Source organism: Podarcis bocagei (assembly GCF_964188305.1).
Source record: "Podarcis bocagei genome assembly, chromosome: 15".
NCBI lineage: Eukaryota > Metazoa > Chordata > Lepidosauria > Squamata > Lacertidae > Podarcis > Podarcis bocagei.
Window position 1 is genome coordinate 46,148,463 of NC_138141.1, and position 14,300 is coordinate 46,162,762.

At 52.9% G+C, this 14,300-nt stretch overlaps 1 protein-coding gene across 2 annotated transcripts in view; it reads left to right on the forward strand.

Annotated features, from left to right (window-relative positions):
• Window positions 1-802: 802 nt before the first annotated feature.
• The window catches only part of DPH1 (diphthamide biosynthesis 1), a 41,126-nt gene continuing 27,628 nt past the window's right edge, over window positions 803-14,300 (forward strand). For both annotated transcript variants that reach the window (XM_081172392.1, XM_081172393.1), the window contains exons 1-3: window positions 803-900; window positions 4,781-4,933; window positions 11,868-11,931. In XM_081172392.1, the coding sequence (XP_081028518.1) occupies window positions 843-900; window positions 4,781-4,933; window positions 11,868-11,931 (275 nt within the window). In that variant the 5' untranslated portion in view covers window positions 803-842. The remainder of the gene's footprint in view (window positions 901-4,780; window positions 4,934-11,867; window positions 11,932-14,300) is intronic.

A 14,300-nucleotide genomic window follows, 5' to 3' on the forward strand; every position in this document is an offset into this window, starting at 1 on the left:
AGATGAAATGCACACAGTTCGTATATGGCATGGATAAATACAGATTTGCAGGTCTGTGCGTGCAAATTTATCATCTTACGGGACAGGGAAATAAATCATGCATTTCGAATCGTGCATCAAAGTCGTGAAATGGGCTACAAATGCAGTTAAATGGAGCAGGGAGGCATTTGGTTTCGGGCCAGCCCTGTGGCATTCTATACTGATGCATGCAGTACTGGCCCTGAAAAGTGGAAGCAGTGCTTTGGGGCATGTACAGAGTGCCTTCCACATCAGGGGCACACACAGCCTTGACAGGGGCGGGCAGAAGTGTGGCGGGGTCGTCTCCCTTGACGCTTTGCAACTGAGGCCAGCGAATGGCATTTTTGTGGCAAAACACCCTCGATCTCCTGAAAAAGGTTCCGGAGCTTAGGACGGCCTATTTCGAAATTTCGCCCTCTGATTTTGAAGCCCCGCTCACCCGCGAAGCGTGAAGACTCTGCGCCTGCAGTTTCTGTGCACTCTGCACGCGCTCAAGGGCACCCTCGTCGCCTTTTCTCGCTGCCTTCTGATCTACGATGCCATAAATGCTAATAATAATAATAATAATAATAATAATAATAATAATAATAATAATAATAATAATAATAATGAGGAGGAGCCTCGGGAAACAGGTGCTGGGGCCGGCTGAGCCCCGGGACCCACACGAAAGGGCTCCCTGTGGCCCCACAAACTGGGCTTCGGGCTGGGCGCTGCCTTTCTTCGCTGCCCATCGATGCGCTCGGGGACGGCTCGCTCCTGCCTGGCTCGCGCAACCGGCGCTCAACTGGCGCTGCCTTTCTGGGCTCCACGTGGGTTTTGCAGCCATGGCGGATCCAGGAAGAGCGAGGGAGGAGAAAGGTCCCACTCCGCATCCGGCGCCAGGTGAATTCGGAGTCGCTCCATAGCGGGCGCAGCGGGCACGCGCAGGAGGCGTGGAGGGGGGGCTCTGCCTTTATTTATTGTTCTTATTTACTGTTGTTGTTATGTTCTATCTGCGCCCCCCCCAAAAAAAATCTGGAGGTGTCAATATGTGGGGCCTTTTCCCCTGCGTGGTCCTTGCAGGAGGGAGTCGGGCACTGCCGTGTGGGGGGAGAAAAGCCACCTGTAGAGCCCCCTTGGCCCGAGGTAGTCTACCCCTGAATATCAGCTGTTGAGCGGAAGGAAGAGCGAGGGCGCCAGGGCCGTGGGCACCCCCCAGTGAGATGTGGGGAGGAGGTGGAGGCTGACATTGATAGGCCTCAGACCTGATCCAGCAAGGTGCTGAGATCTGTCTCAGCCTCGCTGCAGATTTCGTCTAATTTAAATTGTAAAGTTGGAAGGAACACTTTAGAGCAGGCATGGCCAAACTTGGCCCTCCAGCTGTTTTGGAACTACAACTCCCATCATCCCTAGCTAATAGGACCAGTCTTCAGGAATGATGGAAACTGTAGTCCCAAAGCAGCTGGAGGGCTGAGTTTGCCTATGCCTGCTTTAGAGGGCTGGACTCTCACAGCTGAGAGGAACAGGAGGCTGGACTAGGTGGGCCCCCTTGGGCCTGATCCACCAGGGCTCTTTTTACATCCTGTTCTTGGGGACTGAGCCTGGGACCTTCTGCATGCAAAGCACACACTTCCGCAGTGAGCTGCGGCTAGTCCCCTAAAAATAAAGCAAGGTTCCAGTCCTCATTGTTCTGACTGAAAAAAGGAAGGTCAGAAGCTGCCTTCCCCCGAGTCAGGCCATTGGCTCCTCGAGTTCAGCATCATGTGATGATTGGCAGTGACTCTCCAAGAGCCTTGAGATGCTATTGGGGACTGAACCTTCTGCATGCCAAGCAGCTGCTCTTCCAGAGAGCCACGCCCTTCCGCCTCGGCCCCCGCAATGTGTGCTCCTCTTCTGGTTCTCTTGCCTCTCCCTGGTGAGTAGGCAAGACCTCCTGTGATTCATTTTCTCTCTGCTCCTTCCTACAGTAGCCACCGCCTATTGGGGTGTGTTTTGGGGGGAGCAGGGGGGCACATTCACGCAGGAGCATAAATAGCCCCCCTCAAACTACTTTCTGTCACCTCTCCACCCCTCCCATCCCAAATAACTCTTTGCCAAGTTGTGTTCTCTGAGAACTCTTGTCACTTTGCTGATTCACAGGATGGCGTTTGTGTTAAAAGGAGGGGGCGTCTTTTTTTGGGGGGGGGAGAATAGAAGAATAGCAGATCGCCCTTTCTGACGTTGGCATTCAGCTGAAGCAATCGATGCCCACCAGCCCTTTCTGGGCAGCTCCATCTACACACACCCTGCCACCGTGGGAGGGTGCCAAGCACCCTGCTAAAAGGTGACTCAGATTTCACCCTACGTCCCCAACTGGCACACTTGCCTCATCTGCCCAAAATACTAGCATGGTGTGTGTGTGTGTGTGTGTGTGTGTTCAGGAGGGAAGATCTCTGCTCCCTGTCCTAGGGGAGCCCCCATCTTGAGAGGGAAGGTGAGGATGCCCCCCACCCGTGCTTTCTCTTAATCTTTCATTTCCCCCTAAACTTGCCAGAGTTTCTCCCTCCTGGATCTCATTGACTAAATTTGCCCCTTCCCTTGAAAGGTGGAGGGGACGCGGGTGGCGCTGTGGGTTAAACTACAGAGCCTAGGACTTGCCGATCAGAAGGTCGGCGGTTCGAATCCCCGCGCCGGGGTGAGCTCCCGTTGCTCGGTCCTTGCTCCTGCCAACCTAGCAGTTCGAAAGCACGTAAAAGTGCAAGTAGATAAATAGGTACCACTCCAGCGGGAAGGTAAACGGCGTTTCCGTGCGCTGCTCTGGTTCGCCAGAAGCGACTTAGTCCTGCTGGCCACATGACCGGCTCCCTCGTACGCAGGCTCCCTCGGCCAGTAAAGCGAGATGAGCGCCGCAACCCCAGAGTCATCCGCGACTGGACCTAATGGTCAGGGGTCCCTTAACCTTTACCTTGGAAGGTGGAAAGTGGCGGGTTCTCCTTCCTTGGAGGTTTTTCGCGTGGTGTGGTTTTTCGTGGACAGTGTGGTGTAGTGGTTAAGAGCGGTAGTCTCGTAATCTGGGGAACCGGGTTTGCTTCCCTGCTCCTCCACATGCGGCTGCTGGGTGACCTTGGGCCAGTCACACTTCTCTGAAGTCTCTCAGCCCCACTCACCTCACAGAGTGTTTGTTGTGGGGGAGGAAGGGAAAGGAGAATGTTAGCCGCTTTGAGACTCCTTAAAGGGAGTGAAAGGCGGGATATCAAATCCAAACTCTTCTTCTTCTTCAACAGAGGTTGGATTGGCACCTGTCAAGGATTCTTTCGCTGTGATGCCTGCGTTGCAGGGGGTGGGACTAGATGACTCTCAGGTGTCCCTTACAACTTTACAGTTCTCTTTTGTGATGGAATATAATGGCCTGGTGGGTTAAAGGAACCTACAGGTTCAGGGCAGTGCTAGAAATTAGCCCAGGGCCAGGCGCATTTTGAGGCTGTCGCATTTCCAGTTGTGACCATGTGGAGATCTCTGGATTTTTCGGTTGGCGACTTGGGGAAGGCAAGGTGCCACTTAGAGAAGGATCTGGAAGATTTTCCTTGAAGCTTGGATTCATTTTGTTTCGTGTTTTAATGTGTCGTAAACCCCTCTGAGATTTTTTCTTTAAACCGTATAGAAATGAAAATAATAATGATGATAACGATAATCATAGAAACTCCATCGCAAAAAAGAAAAGGAAAAAATGGCGCCTAGAAATTCAATTGTGTCGACTGCAGCCTAGGTTTAAGGTTCCCTTTGGCGACTAGATTACAGTGGCACCTTGGTTTAAGAACAGCCCTGTTTACGAACTATTTGGTATATGAACTCTGCAAAACCGGAAATAGTGTCCTGGTTTGCGAACTTTACCTCAGTCTAAGAACAGAAGCTGAACGGTGGAAGGGCACCGACGACGGGAGGCCTCATTAGGGAAAGCGCGCCTCGGTTTAAGAACAGTTTTGGTTTAAGAACGGACTTCCGGAACGCATTAAGTTCGTATACCAAGGTGCCACTGTATATATTTGGCTTTCTAGCGCTGCTTCAGGGCCAGTCAGCCTCTGAATACCAGCATAGAAGCAACAACTGCATAAAGGATTTATTACAGTCAAGCAGAATACAATATTTCTTAGATGAAGTACTGTATTTTTCGCCCTATAGGACGCACTTTTTCCCCTCCAAAAATGAAGGGGAAATGTGTGTGCGTCCTATGGGGCGAATGCAGGCTTTTGCTGAAGCCTGGAGAGTGAGAGGGGTCGGTGCGCACCGACCCCTCTAGCTCTCCAGGCTTCGCGGACCTCTCCGCAAGCAGCGGGAGCCAGCGCTGGGCTCCCATGGCTTGCAGAGAGCTGCCTGTTTGGGGGCTGGGGTCAGGGGAAGCTCGGGCCTCCCCTGCCCCAGCCCTGCGCCTGGGGGCGGAAAAATCATTTTCCCCCTTTATTTTCCCCCAAAAAAACTAGGTGCGCCTTATGGGACAGTGCGTCCTATAGGGCGAAAAATACGGTAAATAAAAATCCACGAATAATGGCTGGGGTTGAGGAGATTGCTGCCTCTCTGCCCTGCCTGATGTCCCCTTGACCTATCAAGAAGAGCTGCTCTGGCCCTCTGGCCGCCCACCTGGGCGCATTCTCTCAACCCTGGAACGCATGAAGCGGGCAGGAGACCTCTAACCATGCGCAGAGTGCCTTTCCCTCACTTCCACCCAGCCTGAGGGGAGGAAGCAGAGAAGCTGTGGTGGTTCCTCGATCCTGACTCAGCTGCTGATTCTCCCCTCCTCCTCCTGCAGCCCGCCGAGGCCCCCGCCGGGTGGCTCACCAGATCCCCCAGGAGATCCTCTCAGACCCTGAGCTCCAGGCAGCCGTGGCCTCCCTCCCCAGCAACTACAACTTTGAGGTCCACAAGACGGTGTGGCGGATCCGGCAGACCGGGGCGAAGCGGGGTGAGTGTCTTGGCTGGGGGGGGGGGAGATGGCAAGACTATGGAGTTGGAAGGGGACCCCCAAGGGTCATCTAGAACAACCCCCTGCAGTCGTCTCCTGCTTTCCTTCCTTGGCTGAGCTCAGGGCTCCCGTCTGATTTCATAGAATCATAGAATCATAGAGTTGGAAGAGACCACAAGGGCCATCAAGTCCAACCCCCTGCCAAGCAGGAAACACCATCAGAGCACTCCTGACATATGGTTGTCAAGCCTCTGCTTAAAGACCTCCAAAGTAGGAGACTCCACCACACTCCTTGGCAGCAAATTCCACTGTCGAACAGCTCTTACTGTCAGGAAGTTCTTCCTAATGTTTAGGTGGAATCTTCTTTCTTGTAGTTTGGATCCATTGCTCCGTGTCCGCTTCTCTGGAGCAGCAGAAAACAACCTTTCTCCCTCCTCTATGTGACATCCTTTTATATATTTGAACATGGCTATCATATCACCCCTTAACCTCCTCTTCTCCAGGCTAAACATGCCCAGCTCCCTTAGCCGTTCCTCATAAGGCATCGTTTCCAGGCCTTTGACCATTTTGGTTGCCCTCCTCTGGACACGTTCCAGTTTGTCAGTGTCCTTCTTGAATTGTGGTGCCCAGAACTGGACACAGTACTCCAGGTGTGGTCTGACCAGAGCAGAATACAGTGGCACTATTACTTCCCTTGATCTAGATGCTACACTCCTATTGATGCAGCCCAGAATTGCATTGGCTTTTTTAGCTGCCGCGTCACACTGTTGGCTCATGTCAAGTTTGTGGTCAACCAAGACTCCTAGATCCTTTTCACATGTACTGCTCTCAAGCCAGGTGTCACCCATCTTGTATTTGTGCCTCTCATTTTTTTTGCCCAAGTGCAATACTTTACATTTCTCCCTGTTAAAATTCATTTTGTTTGTTTTTGCCCAGTTCTCTAATCTGTCAAGGTCGTTTTGAAGTGTGATCCTGTCCTCTGGGGTGTTAGCCACCCCTCCCAGTTTGGTGTCATCTGCAAATTTGATCAGGATGCCCTTGAGTCCATCATCCAAGTCGTTGATAAAGATGTTAAATAAGACCGGGCCCAAGACAGAACCCTGTGGCACCCCACTAGTCACTCTTCTCCAGGATGAAGAGGAACCATTGATGAGCACCCTTTGGGTTCGGTCAGTCAGCCAGTTACAAATCCACTGAGTGGTAGCAGAGTCAAGACCGCATTTTACCAGCTTCTTTACAAGAATATCATGGGGCACCTTGTCAAATGCCTTACTGAAATCAAGGTAGGCTATATCCACTGAGTTCCCTTCATCTACCAGGCTTGTAATTCTGTCAAAAAATGAGATCAGGTTAGTCTGACATGACTTATTTTTCAGAAATCCATGCTGACTATTGGTGATCACAGCATTCCTTTCTAGGTGCTCACAGACTGTTTGCTTAATGATCTGCTCCAGAATCTTCCCTGGTATTGATGTCAGACTGACTGGGCGATAATTATTTGGGTCCTCTCTTTTCCCCTTTTTGAAAATAGGGACAACATTTGCCCTCCTCCAGTCTGCCGGGACTTCGCCTGTTCTCCAGGATTTCTCGAAGATGACTGCCAGTGGTTCTGAGATCACATCTGCCAGTTCTTTTAATACTCTTGGATGCAGTTCATCTGGCCCTGGAGACTTGAATACATCTAAACTAGCCAAATATTCTTGTACTGTCTCCTTAGTTATTCTGGGCTGTGTTTCCTTTGCTGAATCATTTGCTCCAAATTCTTCAGGTCGGGCATTGTTTTCTTTATCGGAGAAGACTGAGGCAAAGAAGGCATTGAGGAGTTCAGCCCTTTCTGTGTCCCCTGTTTGCATTTCACCATCTTCTCCTCTGAGTGACCCCACTGTTTCTTTGTTCTTCCTTTTGCTACGAACATACCCATAAAAGCCTTTTTTGTTGCTTTTAACCTCTCTAGCAAGCCTGAGTTCATTCTGTGCTTTAGCTTTTCTGACTTTGTGTCTACACGTGCTGGCTATTTGTTTGAATTCCTCTTTGGTGGTTTCCCCCCTTTTCCATTTTTTGTACACATCCTTTTTTAATCTTAATTCAGTTAAAAGTTCTTTAGATAGCCACCCTGGCTTCTTTAGGCACCTTCCATGTTTCCGTCTCATTGGTATTGCCTGACGTTGTGCTTTTACTATCTCCCTCTTAACAAACTCCCAGCCATCATGAACTCCCTTTCCTTTTAGTATTGCTGTCCATGGGATCTCACCCAGCACTTCCCTAAGTTTTATGAAGTCGGCTTTCTTAAAGTCAAGAAATTGAGTCCTAGTATGCTTGGCTGCTCCTTTCCGCTGTATAGTAAACTTCAGAAGAGCATGATCACTCGCGCCTAATGATCCTTCCACTTCTACCCCACTAACCAGGTCATCAACATTGGTTAGGACCAGATCTAAAATGGCTGTTCCTCTTGTTGCTTCTCCCACTTTCTGGACAATGAAGTTGTCTGCAAGGCCAGTGAGGAATCTGTTTGACCTTATGCTCTTGGCTGAGTTTGACGTCCAACAAATATCCGGGTAATTGAAGTCCCCCATTACTACTATCTCCCTTCCTTTTGCATGCTTGGCCATCTGTTCCAGGAAGGCATCATCTATGTCCTCCGTTTGGCTTGGGGATCTATAGTAAACTCCCACAATGAGGTCTCTGTTATTCTTCTCTCCCTTAATTTTGACCCAAATGCTCTCACATTGGCTTTGAGGTTCTAAATCTTGGATCTCTTCACAGGTATACACATCCCTGACATATAACGCCACTCCTCCTCCTTTCTTGTCTGGTCTGTTTCTCTGAAATAGATTGTATCCCCCCATTATTACATTCCAATCGTGGGACTTATCCCACCAGGTTTCAGTGATGCCTATTATGTCATATTTAGTTTGCTGTACCAAGAGCTCAAGCTCATCTTGTTTATTTCCCATGCTTTGCGCATTAGTGTACAGACATTGAAGTCCATTAATCATTCCCCCGTGTCTCTTATTTAAGGATTTTTTCCTCCCACCACTAGGTCCGCGTGCTGTTTGCTCCATTTGGTCTATGACATTTGGATGATCATCTTCATTAATTGATAGACTCCTACCTTCAGGAGCACTGTCTCCCTCCCCCACATTAGTCAGTTTAAAGCCCTCCTGATGAGGTTTCTGAGATTTTTGGCAAAAACATTCCTCCCAACCGTTGTGAGGTGCAGCCCATCACTTGCCAGAAGTCCATCTTCAAGAAACTGCAGTCCGTGATCTAAGAATCCAAACCGTTCCTGTTTACACCATTTGCGAAGCCAGCTGTTCACTTCCACTATTTTCCCCTCTCTCCCTGGGCCACGTCGTTCAACTGGGAGGACAGACGAGATGACAATTTGTGCATTTAGTTGCTTCAATTTCCTGCCGAGAGCCTCGTAGTCTCTTTTGATCTTCTGGAGGCTATTGCTTGCAGTGTCATTGGTTCCCACATGAACCAAGAGGAAGGGGTATTTGTCAGTGGGTTTTATGATTCCTTGCAGTCGTTCAGTTACATCTTGGATCTTAGCCCCAGGGAGACAGCACACTTCCCGAGACATCTTGTCAGGCCCACAGATCACTGCTTCTGTTCCCCTCAGTAGGGAATCCCCTATCACCACTACACGCCTCCTCTTGGGTTTGGTCAGGGTTCTTCCGTGAGCTGTCCGTTCCAAGGTCGCCTGCACATTCCCTGAGGACTGACTTTGCTGCTCGTCTTCATATACCTGATCGACTGTAATGAGGGAGAGATCCTCAAATGGAGTCTGCTCTTCGTCTTCCATGCTAGGGGAGAGGACCTCAAAGCGATTGTGTATTTCTAAACAATCAGAGTGAACCCTGGGCCTCCTACTTCTTTGAGTCACGTTTCTCCATATATCTGGCTCCTGTGTTGATGAACTAGCCTCCTTCTCAGGGGAGTCCCCTGTCTCCTCCTTGGTGGGGACGGTGTGCTCTGTTGCTTCCAAGAAGAGCTCCAGCTCTCTAATTCTTTGGAGCGTAGCTACACGTTCCTCCAGTTGCTGGACTTTGTCTTTTAAAAGGGCAATCAACATGCAATTGCTGCAGGTGAAGCTGCCTGCAACCTTTGGCAAGATGGCAAACATTGCGCAGGAATCGCAGGCGACTGCAGCTGTTCCCTCCCCTTCCATCTTGAGATCGTGTTGTTGGGGGTGGCTACAGAGGTCCTCCATCATAAAAAGCTTGAAGACAGGACAAATAACTTCGCCCACAAAATAAAAAAAACCTAGGTCTCCCCCAACAAACGTTTGAGACTAGCTCCCCTAAATCTAAAAGATGGATATAACTGCGTGCGCCGCTAGGCGCGCGCCGCTGCCCTACAAACTCTGATAAGCTCCTCCCACAGCTAATCCCCTGCCTCAACAGAAACCCTGCCCCCTCTGACCTTTACACAGGGAAAACAGCTAATCAGCCACAAGAAACACACACACACAAGAAAAACCCTTTTTGCTCCTTCTTCAACTGCTGCCCTACAAACTCTGATAAGCTCCTCCCACAGCTAATCCCCTGCCTCAACAGAAACCCTGCCCCCTCTGACCTTTACACAGGGAAAACAGCTAATCAGCCACAAGAAACACACACACACAAGAAAAACCCTTTTTGCTCCTTCTTCAACTGCTGCCCTACAAACTCTGATAAGCTCCTCCCACAGCTAATCCCCTGCCTCAACAGAAACCCTGCCCCCTCTGACCTTTACACAGGGAAAACAGCTAATCAGCCACAAGAAACACACACACACAAGAAAACCCTTTTTGCTCCTTCTTCAACTGCTGCCCTACAAACTCTGGGTCGTTGGAAAGGTTTGGCCGTTGGAAAGGTTTGGGCCCGGGAGACCCCCACCCTCTGAGTCCATGGCGGCTGGTGAAGAAGGAGGCAGGGAGCCTGGGGTGGGCGGAGCCAGAGTCAATGATGGGCGGAGCCAACTCAGGCAGTTACAGCATCACGATGTTGCTTTAAACACTTGTGGCTCCCCCCAGAGGCTTCTGGGAGCTGTAGTTTTGTTCAGGGTGCTGAGAGGTGTTGGAAGACCCCTCTGTCCTATCAGAGCTACAATTCCCACATCCCCCTTCAGAGGGTAACTCAGGAATTGCAGCTCTCTGGGGGCGTCTCCTAACAACTCTCAGCACCCTTGACAAACTACAGCTCCCAGGATTCTTTGGAGGAAACCGGGGCTTTCCACTCCGTCCCTCAGACCACATGGACACCAGAAAATTCTGATGTTGCTTTTAAGGCAGCCACGGCTTCCCCCAGGGAGTCCTGGGAGCTGTAGTTTGCTCAGGGTGCCGAGTTGTTCAAAGACCTTGCACAGAACTACGGTTCCCAGGGTTAGCTGTTGAACCCCTCTTGGCGGAGGAGCTCTGGGGGGGGGGGGCACACAAGGAGACAGAGAGGAGAGCTGAGAGCCGGATTCAATCTGTGAAGGGGGAAGGTCGGGCTGGATGGGACCCCCCGGCCTGATCCTGCAGCCAGGCTCTTGATGCTCTGACATTCCCACAGCCGTGCAGCCTGCATCCTCGTGGGGAAGCCCTGTTTCTGGGGGGGGGCAGGGTGGCAGACCTTGGCTTGTGTGTGTGGTGGCTGCCCGGGGGGGGGGGGCTGGCACAGCGGCTGCTGACTGGTGCCATCCATGCCAAGACGAGCCGGCTGCACGCAGCCGTTGCCCGAGCAAGAGTCACGTCGGCCCGATGATCAGCCTCCGCGTCAGGGTGATAATGGGATCGGACAAGGCAGCGCCAGCTGCCGACGGGCCTGGGAGCTCTGCCAGGCGGAGCCAGGCCTCTGCTTGCGCGGCTGGGGGGGGCGGAGTGGGGAGGGGCCTCTGGAGGGCAGCTAGCCAGGCGCCCCCCACGTTGGGAGAGATGGGGAGCGGGGATGGGAGGTTAAGGGCACACAAAAGGAAGGGCTTCTTCCCGCAGCGCACGGTTAATCTGTGGAACTCGCCCCCGCAGGAGGCAGCAAGGGCCACCAACCTGAAAGAGGATTGGGCAGATTCATGGAGGAGGAGAGGTCTGTTGTGGTGGCAGAACCTCCATGCCCAGGGACAGTCTACCTCTGAATAACAGAGGTTCCGCTCAGGTCTTCTTTGTGGGCTTCCCTTGGGGCCATCTGCTTGACCACTGTGAGAAGAGGATCCCGGACGAGATGGGCCCCTCTTGGGCCTGATCCAGCTGCCTGTGAATGAATGGAAAATCCAGATGAAGTTTATTAATTCTATTGCATTTGTATCCCAACGTTTTCTCCCCTGGAGCTCAAGCTGGCCTGCGTACTTCTGCCCGTTTCATCCTCACAGCAACCCAGTTGAGAGGCAGTGAGCTTCATGGCCAAGAGGGTATTTGAACCCTGGTCTTTTCTGGGTTCTAGACCAGTACTCTAACCACTCAGCCACGCTGCCTTGGGTTGAAAGGTCTTGTCCAGCTGGAGTAGCCCCTTGACTTCCTGGGTCCTCTCCCCACCTTAGCAGCAGCTGGGCCAGTTTCAGCCACCGGCATTCCAGATGCAGCCATCCCATAATGTTTCGTGCAAGGACCCTGCAAAGGGAGTGTTCCTGGGTTGGGCTCAAGGCATGCCCAGAGGTTGTTCCACCTCACCCTGGTGTGCCGTGATGGGTCTGGGGGAGAAGGGGCACTGCCCCCTTCCAGTCTTCTGCGCAGGGGTGTGAGGTGAGAATTTGGAAATGTGGAGGTCCAAGGCTCCCAGCTTTGAGAATATTTTTATCCTGCTGTTCTGCCAGAAAAAGGCCCACGGAACTGCTTTGAAATCGCACATGCAAAAGACAGCCGCTGTCCCTTTGGGGTTGCAATATGAGGAGACGCAGCACAAAAGGAAAATGGAGGAGGAGGGAGGAGGAAATGAGCTTTCTGTGACATGTGTCCCTTCCTTCTTTCTCTCAGTGGCGCTGCAGATGCCCGAAGGCCTCCTCATGTTTGCCTGCACCCTGGCAGACATCATTGAGAGGTGAGTAGGGGAGAAAGAGGTCAAACGTGGACTGGCCCCTGGCGGGGATTGAGAGCAGGGCGGAGGGCGAATGGGTGGGCTGGACCCTGAGAGGGTGTGCTTGGTGTGAGTGGGAGGGGCAAGAATAATGCATCCTGGTATAAATGGCTTGCTCAGATTAAGGAGGGCTGAAACCGCAGAGAGCCGGGGCTGCCAGTCAGTGCAGACAGCACTGAGCCTCAATCTAGTTGAGTAGGAAGCCTCTTCCTCTGCTGCTGCTTAGACCAGCCCTTTCTGCAGAGCTGCGAGGGACTAGAAACGTCCTTTTTAGGCCACGGAAAGCTGCTGCTGCCAGCCAGTGCAGGCCGTACTGAGCTAGATGAGCCAGTGGCCGGACTGCAGGTGTCAGGTCCCTTCCTACGGGTGGCCACTTCTGCGCCTGGCTTGGCTGGTTTGAGGGTCAGACAGGGAGCTGACAGGATCCGCCCCTGTTTGCAGAGCCTCAGGGCATCCTAGACTCCTTTGCAGGGCAGCCAATTTTTAAAAAATTTCATTTGAAAATGCAGCCCTTCTTCCTGGCACCTTTACTGGGTGGCCTTGTGAGCTGGAGGGGGTTGTCTGGAGGGGCCCCCGCGTCCAGACCAGGGAGCAGGACTGTGGCCAGGCTGCCACCCCCCTCCAGGTGCCACAAGATGTGGCCTGCGACTCCCTTTTCAGGACTGATGTGGTAACTTTCAGGTACCTTGGTGCAGGTACCTTGTCTTACCCCCAGAGCAAACCTGGCTTGAATAAAGTGTCCAGTTAAAAAGGAACGTAGTGAAAACTGCCTTCTGCTGAGTCAGGCCGTTTGCCCATGTAGCGTAGTATTGTCCGCACGGACGGGCAGCCACGGCTCTCCAGGACTGAACCTTCAGGAGCCTGGCATGCAAGGCAGGGGCTCTGCCGCGGAACCACCCTATCAGTACTCTAGTCCTCCTTATTCTAAGTGAGGGGCTGGCTTGACCAGGAATGGAGGAGGCTGAGGTGGTCATTGTCCCATCTTGCTCAGTGCTGTCTGCACTGGCTGGCAGCAGCTCTTTGGGGTTTGGGGGGCGGGAGAGTCGCTGTTGCCTCCATTTCCTGCTCAGGGGGGTCCCTTAGGGGCCCTGTGAGGACAGGAGGGTAGACTAGATGGTCCCCCTTTGGACCAATGCAGCAGCTGGTCTTGTTTTAAGGAGGGGGGGCAGGTCCCTTTTCCTTTCCTGCCATAGCTGTAGCCAGTTCCCGGCTGGTGTGCTGCTGGCCCTTTAAGGGAGCTGGCCTCCCTCCCAGCATGGGGCCGCTTTCATGTCTCCGACTTCAAAGGCAGCTGATTATGGCGATCCTTTTATCTGAATGAAACCTGAAGCATGACTTTCCCTGGCAGCAGCTGCCTCTGATCCTTGGTGCTGCAGGCAGAGGAGGGGGGGGGAAGGAGGAGGAGGAGGGGGCTGGGGGCCCACATTGCAGGGCCAAATTGCCCCAACCAGGGGGCTCCTCTCTTGCAAATGCCACTGGTCCTGTGCTTTGCTCAGGGCTGCTGCCCTTCTCCTAGAAGTGAGGCCTTATCTGCATCCGAGTCCCTTGGTGGAACCTCCAGCTTTAAAGGCACTCTACCACCCAGGCGCCGGGGACCAGGAAGGGGAGATGGTCGCATCCACCCCCAGGATCCCCTTCTTGTGGTCGCCAAGCCTCTTGCTCTCAGCCAGCCTTGCAAAGGAGCCTTTGTCGCCCTGGCGCCCCTTGGGCGTTCTGGACTGCAGTTCCCTCCATCCCGGCTGCAGGAGCGCTGGGGGCTGATGGGAGTTGCAGTTCGGAACATCTGGACGGGACAACCTGGTTGCTCTGCCCAGGCGTGGCTTCCGCTGGTCCTGATGCAGAAACCTCAGGGCGCCTGCCAGGTTTTGCCCGCATGTTTCCCTTGACCCACCCTTTCTGTTTCCCAGAGATTGCAAATGGTCCTTTCAAATGCCCCTCATTGCCGCTCTTAAATGAGGGGAAAATCCAAACTGGCAAGTCACAAACCTCCGTTCTCTTCCCCGCCTCCCTCTTGAGACCATCGCAAGAACCTGGCAGTCGGATCGGGCCCCAGGTGGGGCCCCATTGAGTCCAGCCTCCCATTCCCCCTCCCCGTGGCCAATCAGATGCCCACAAGCAGGGGCACCGGGGGCCCCTCCCCTCCCGCAGTTGGCATCAACGGGTACCCCAAAGCATCCCTGGCCTTCGGCGGCAGAGCAGAGCCACCATCCTGGCTAGTAGCCATTCTTAGCCCCCTCCTCCAGCCTGCTTTCCAAGGCAACCCTGCCCTGAAAAGCCTTCCTGGGAGTGGCGTGGGGAGAACGTCCGTCTGTGGGGCTGGGAGCAGGCGGACG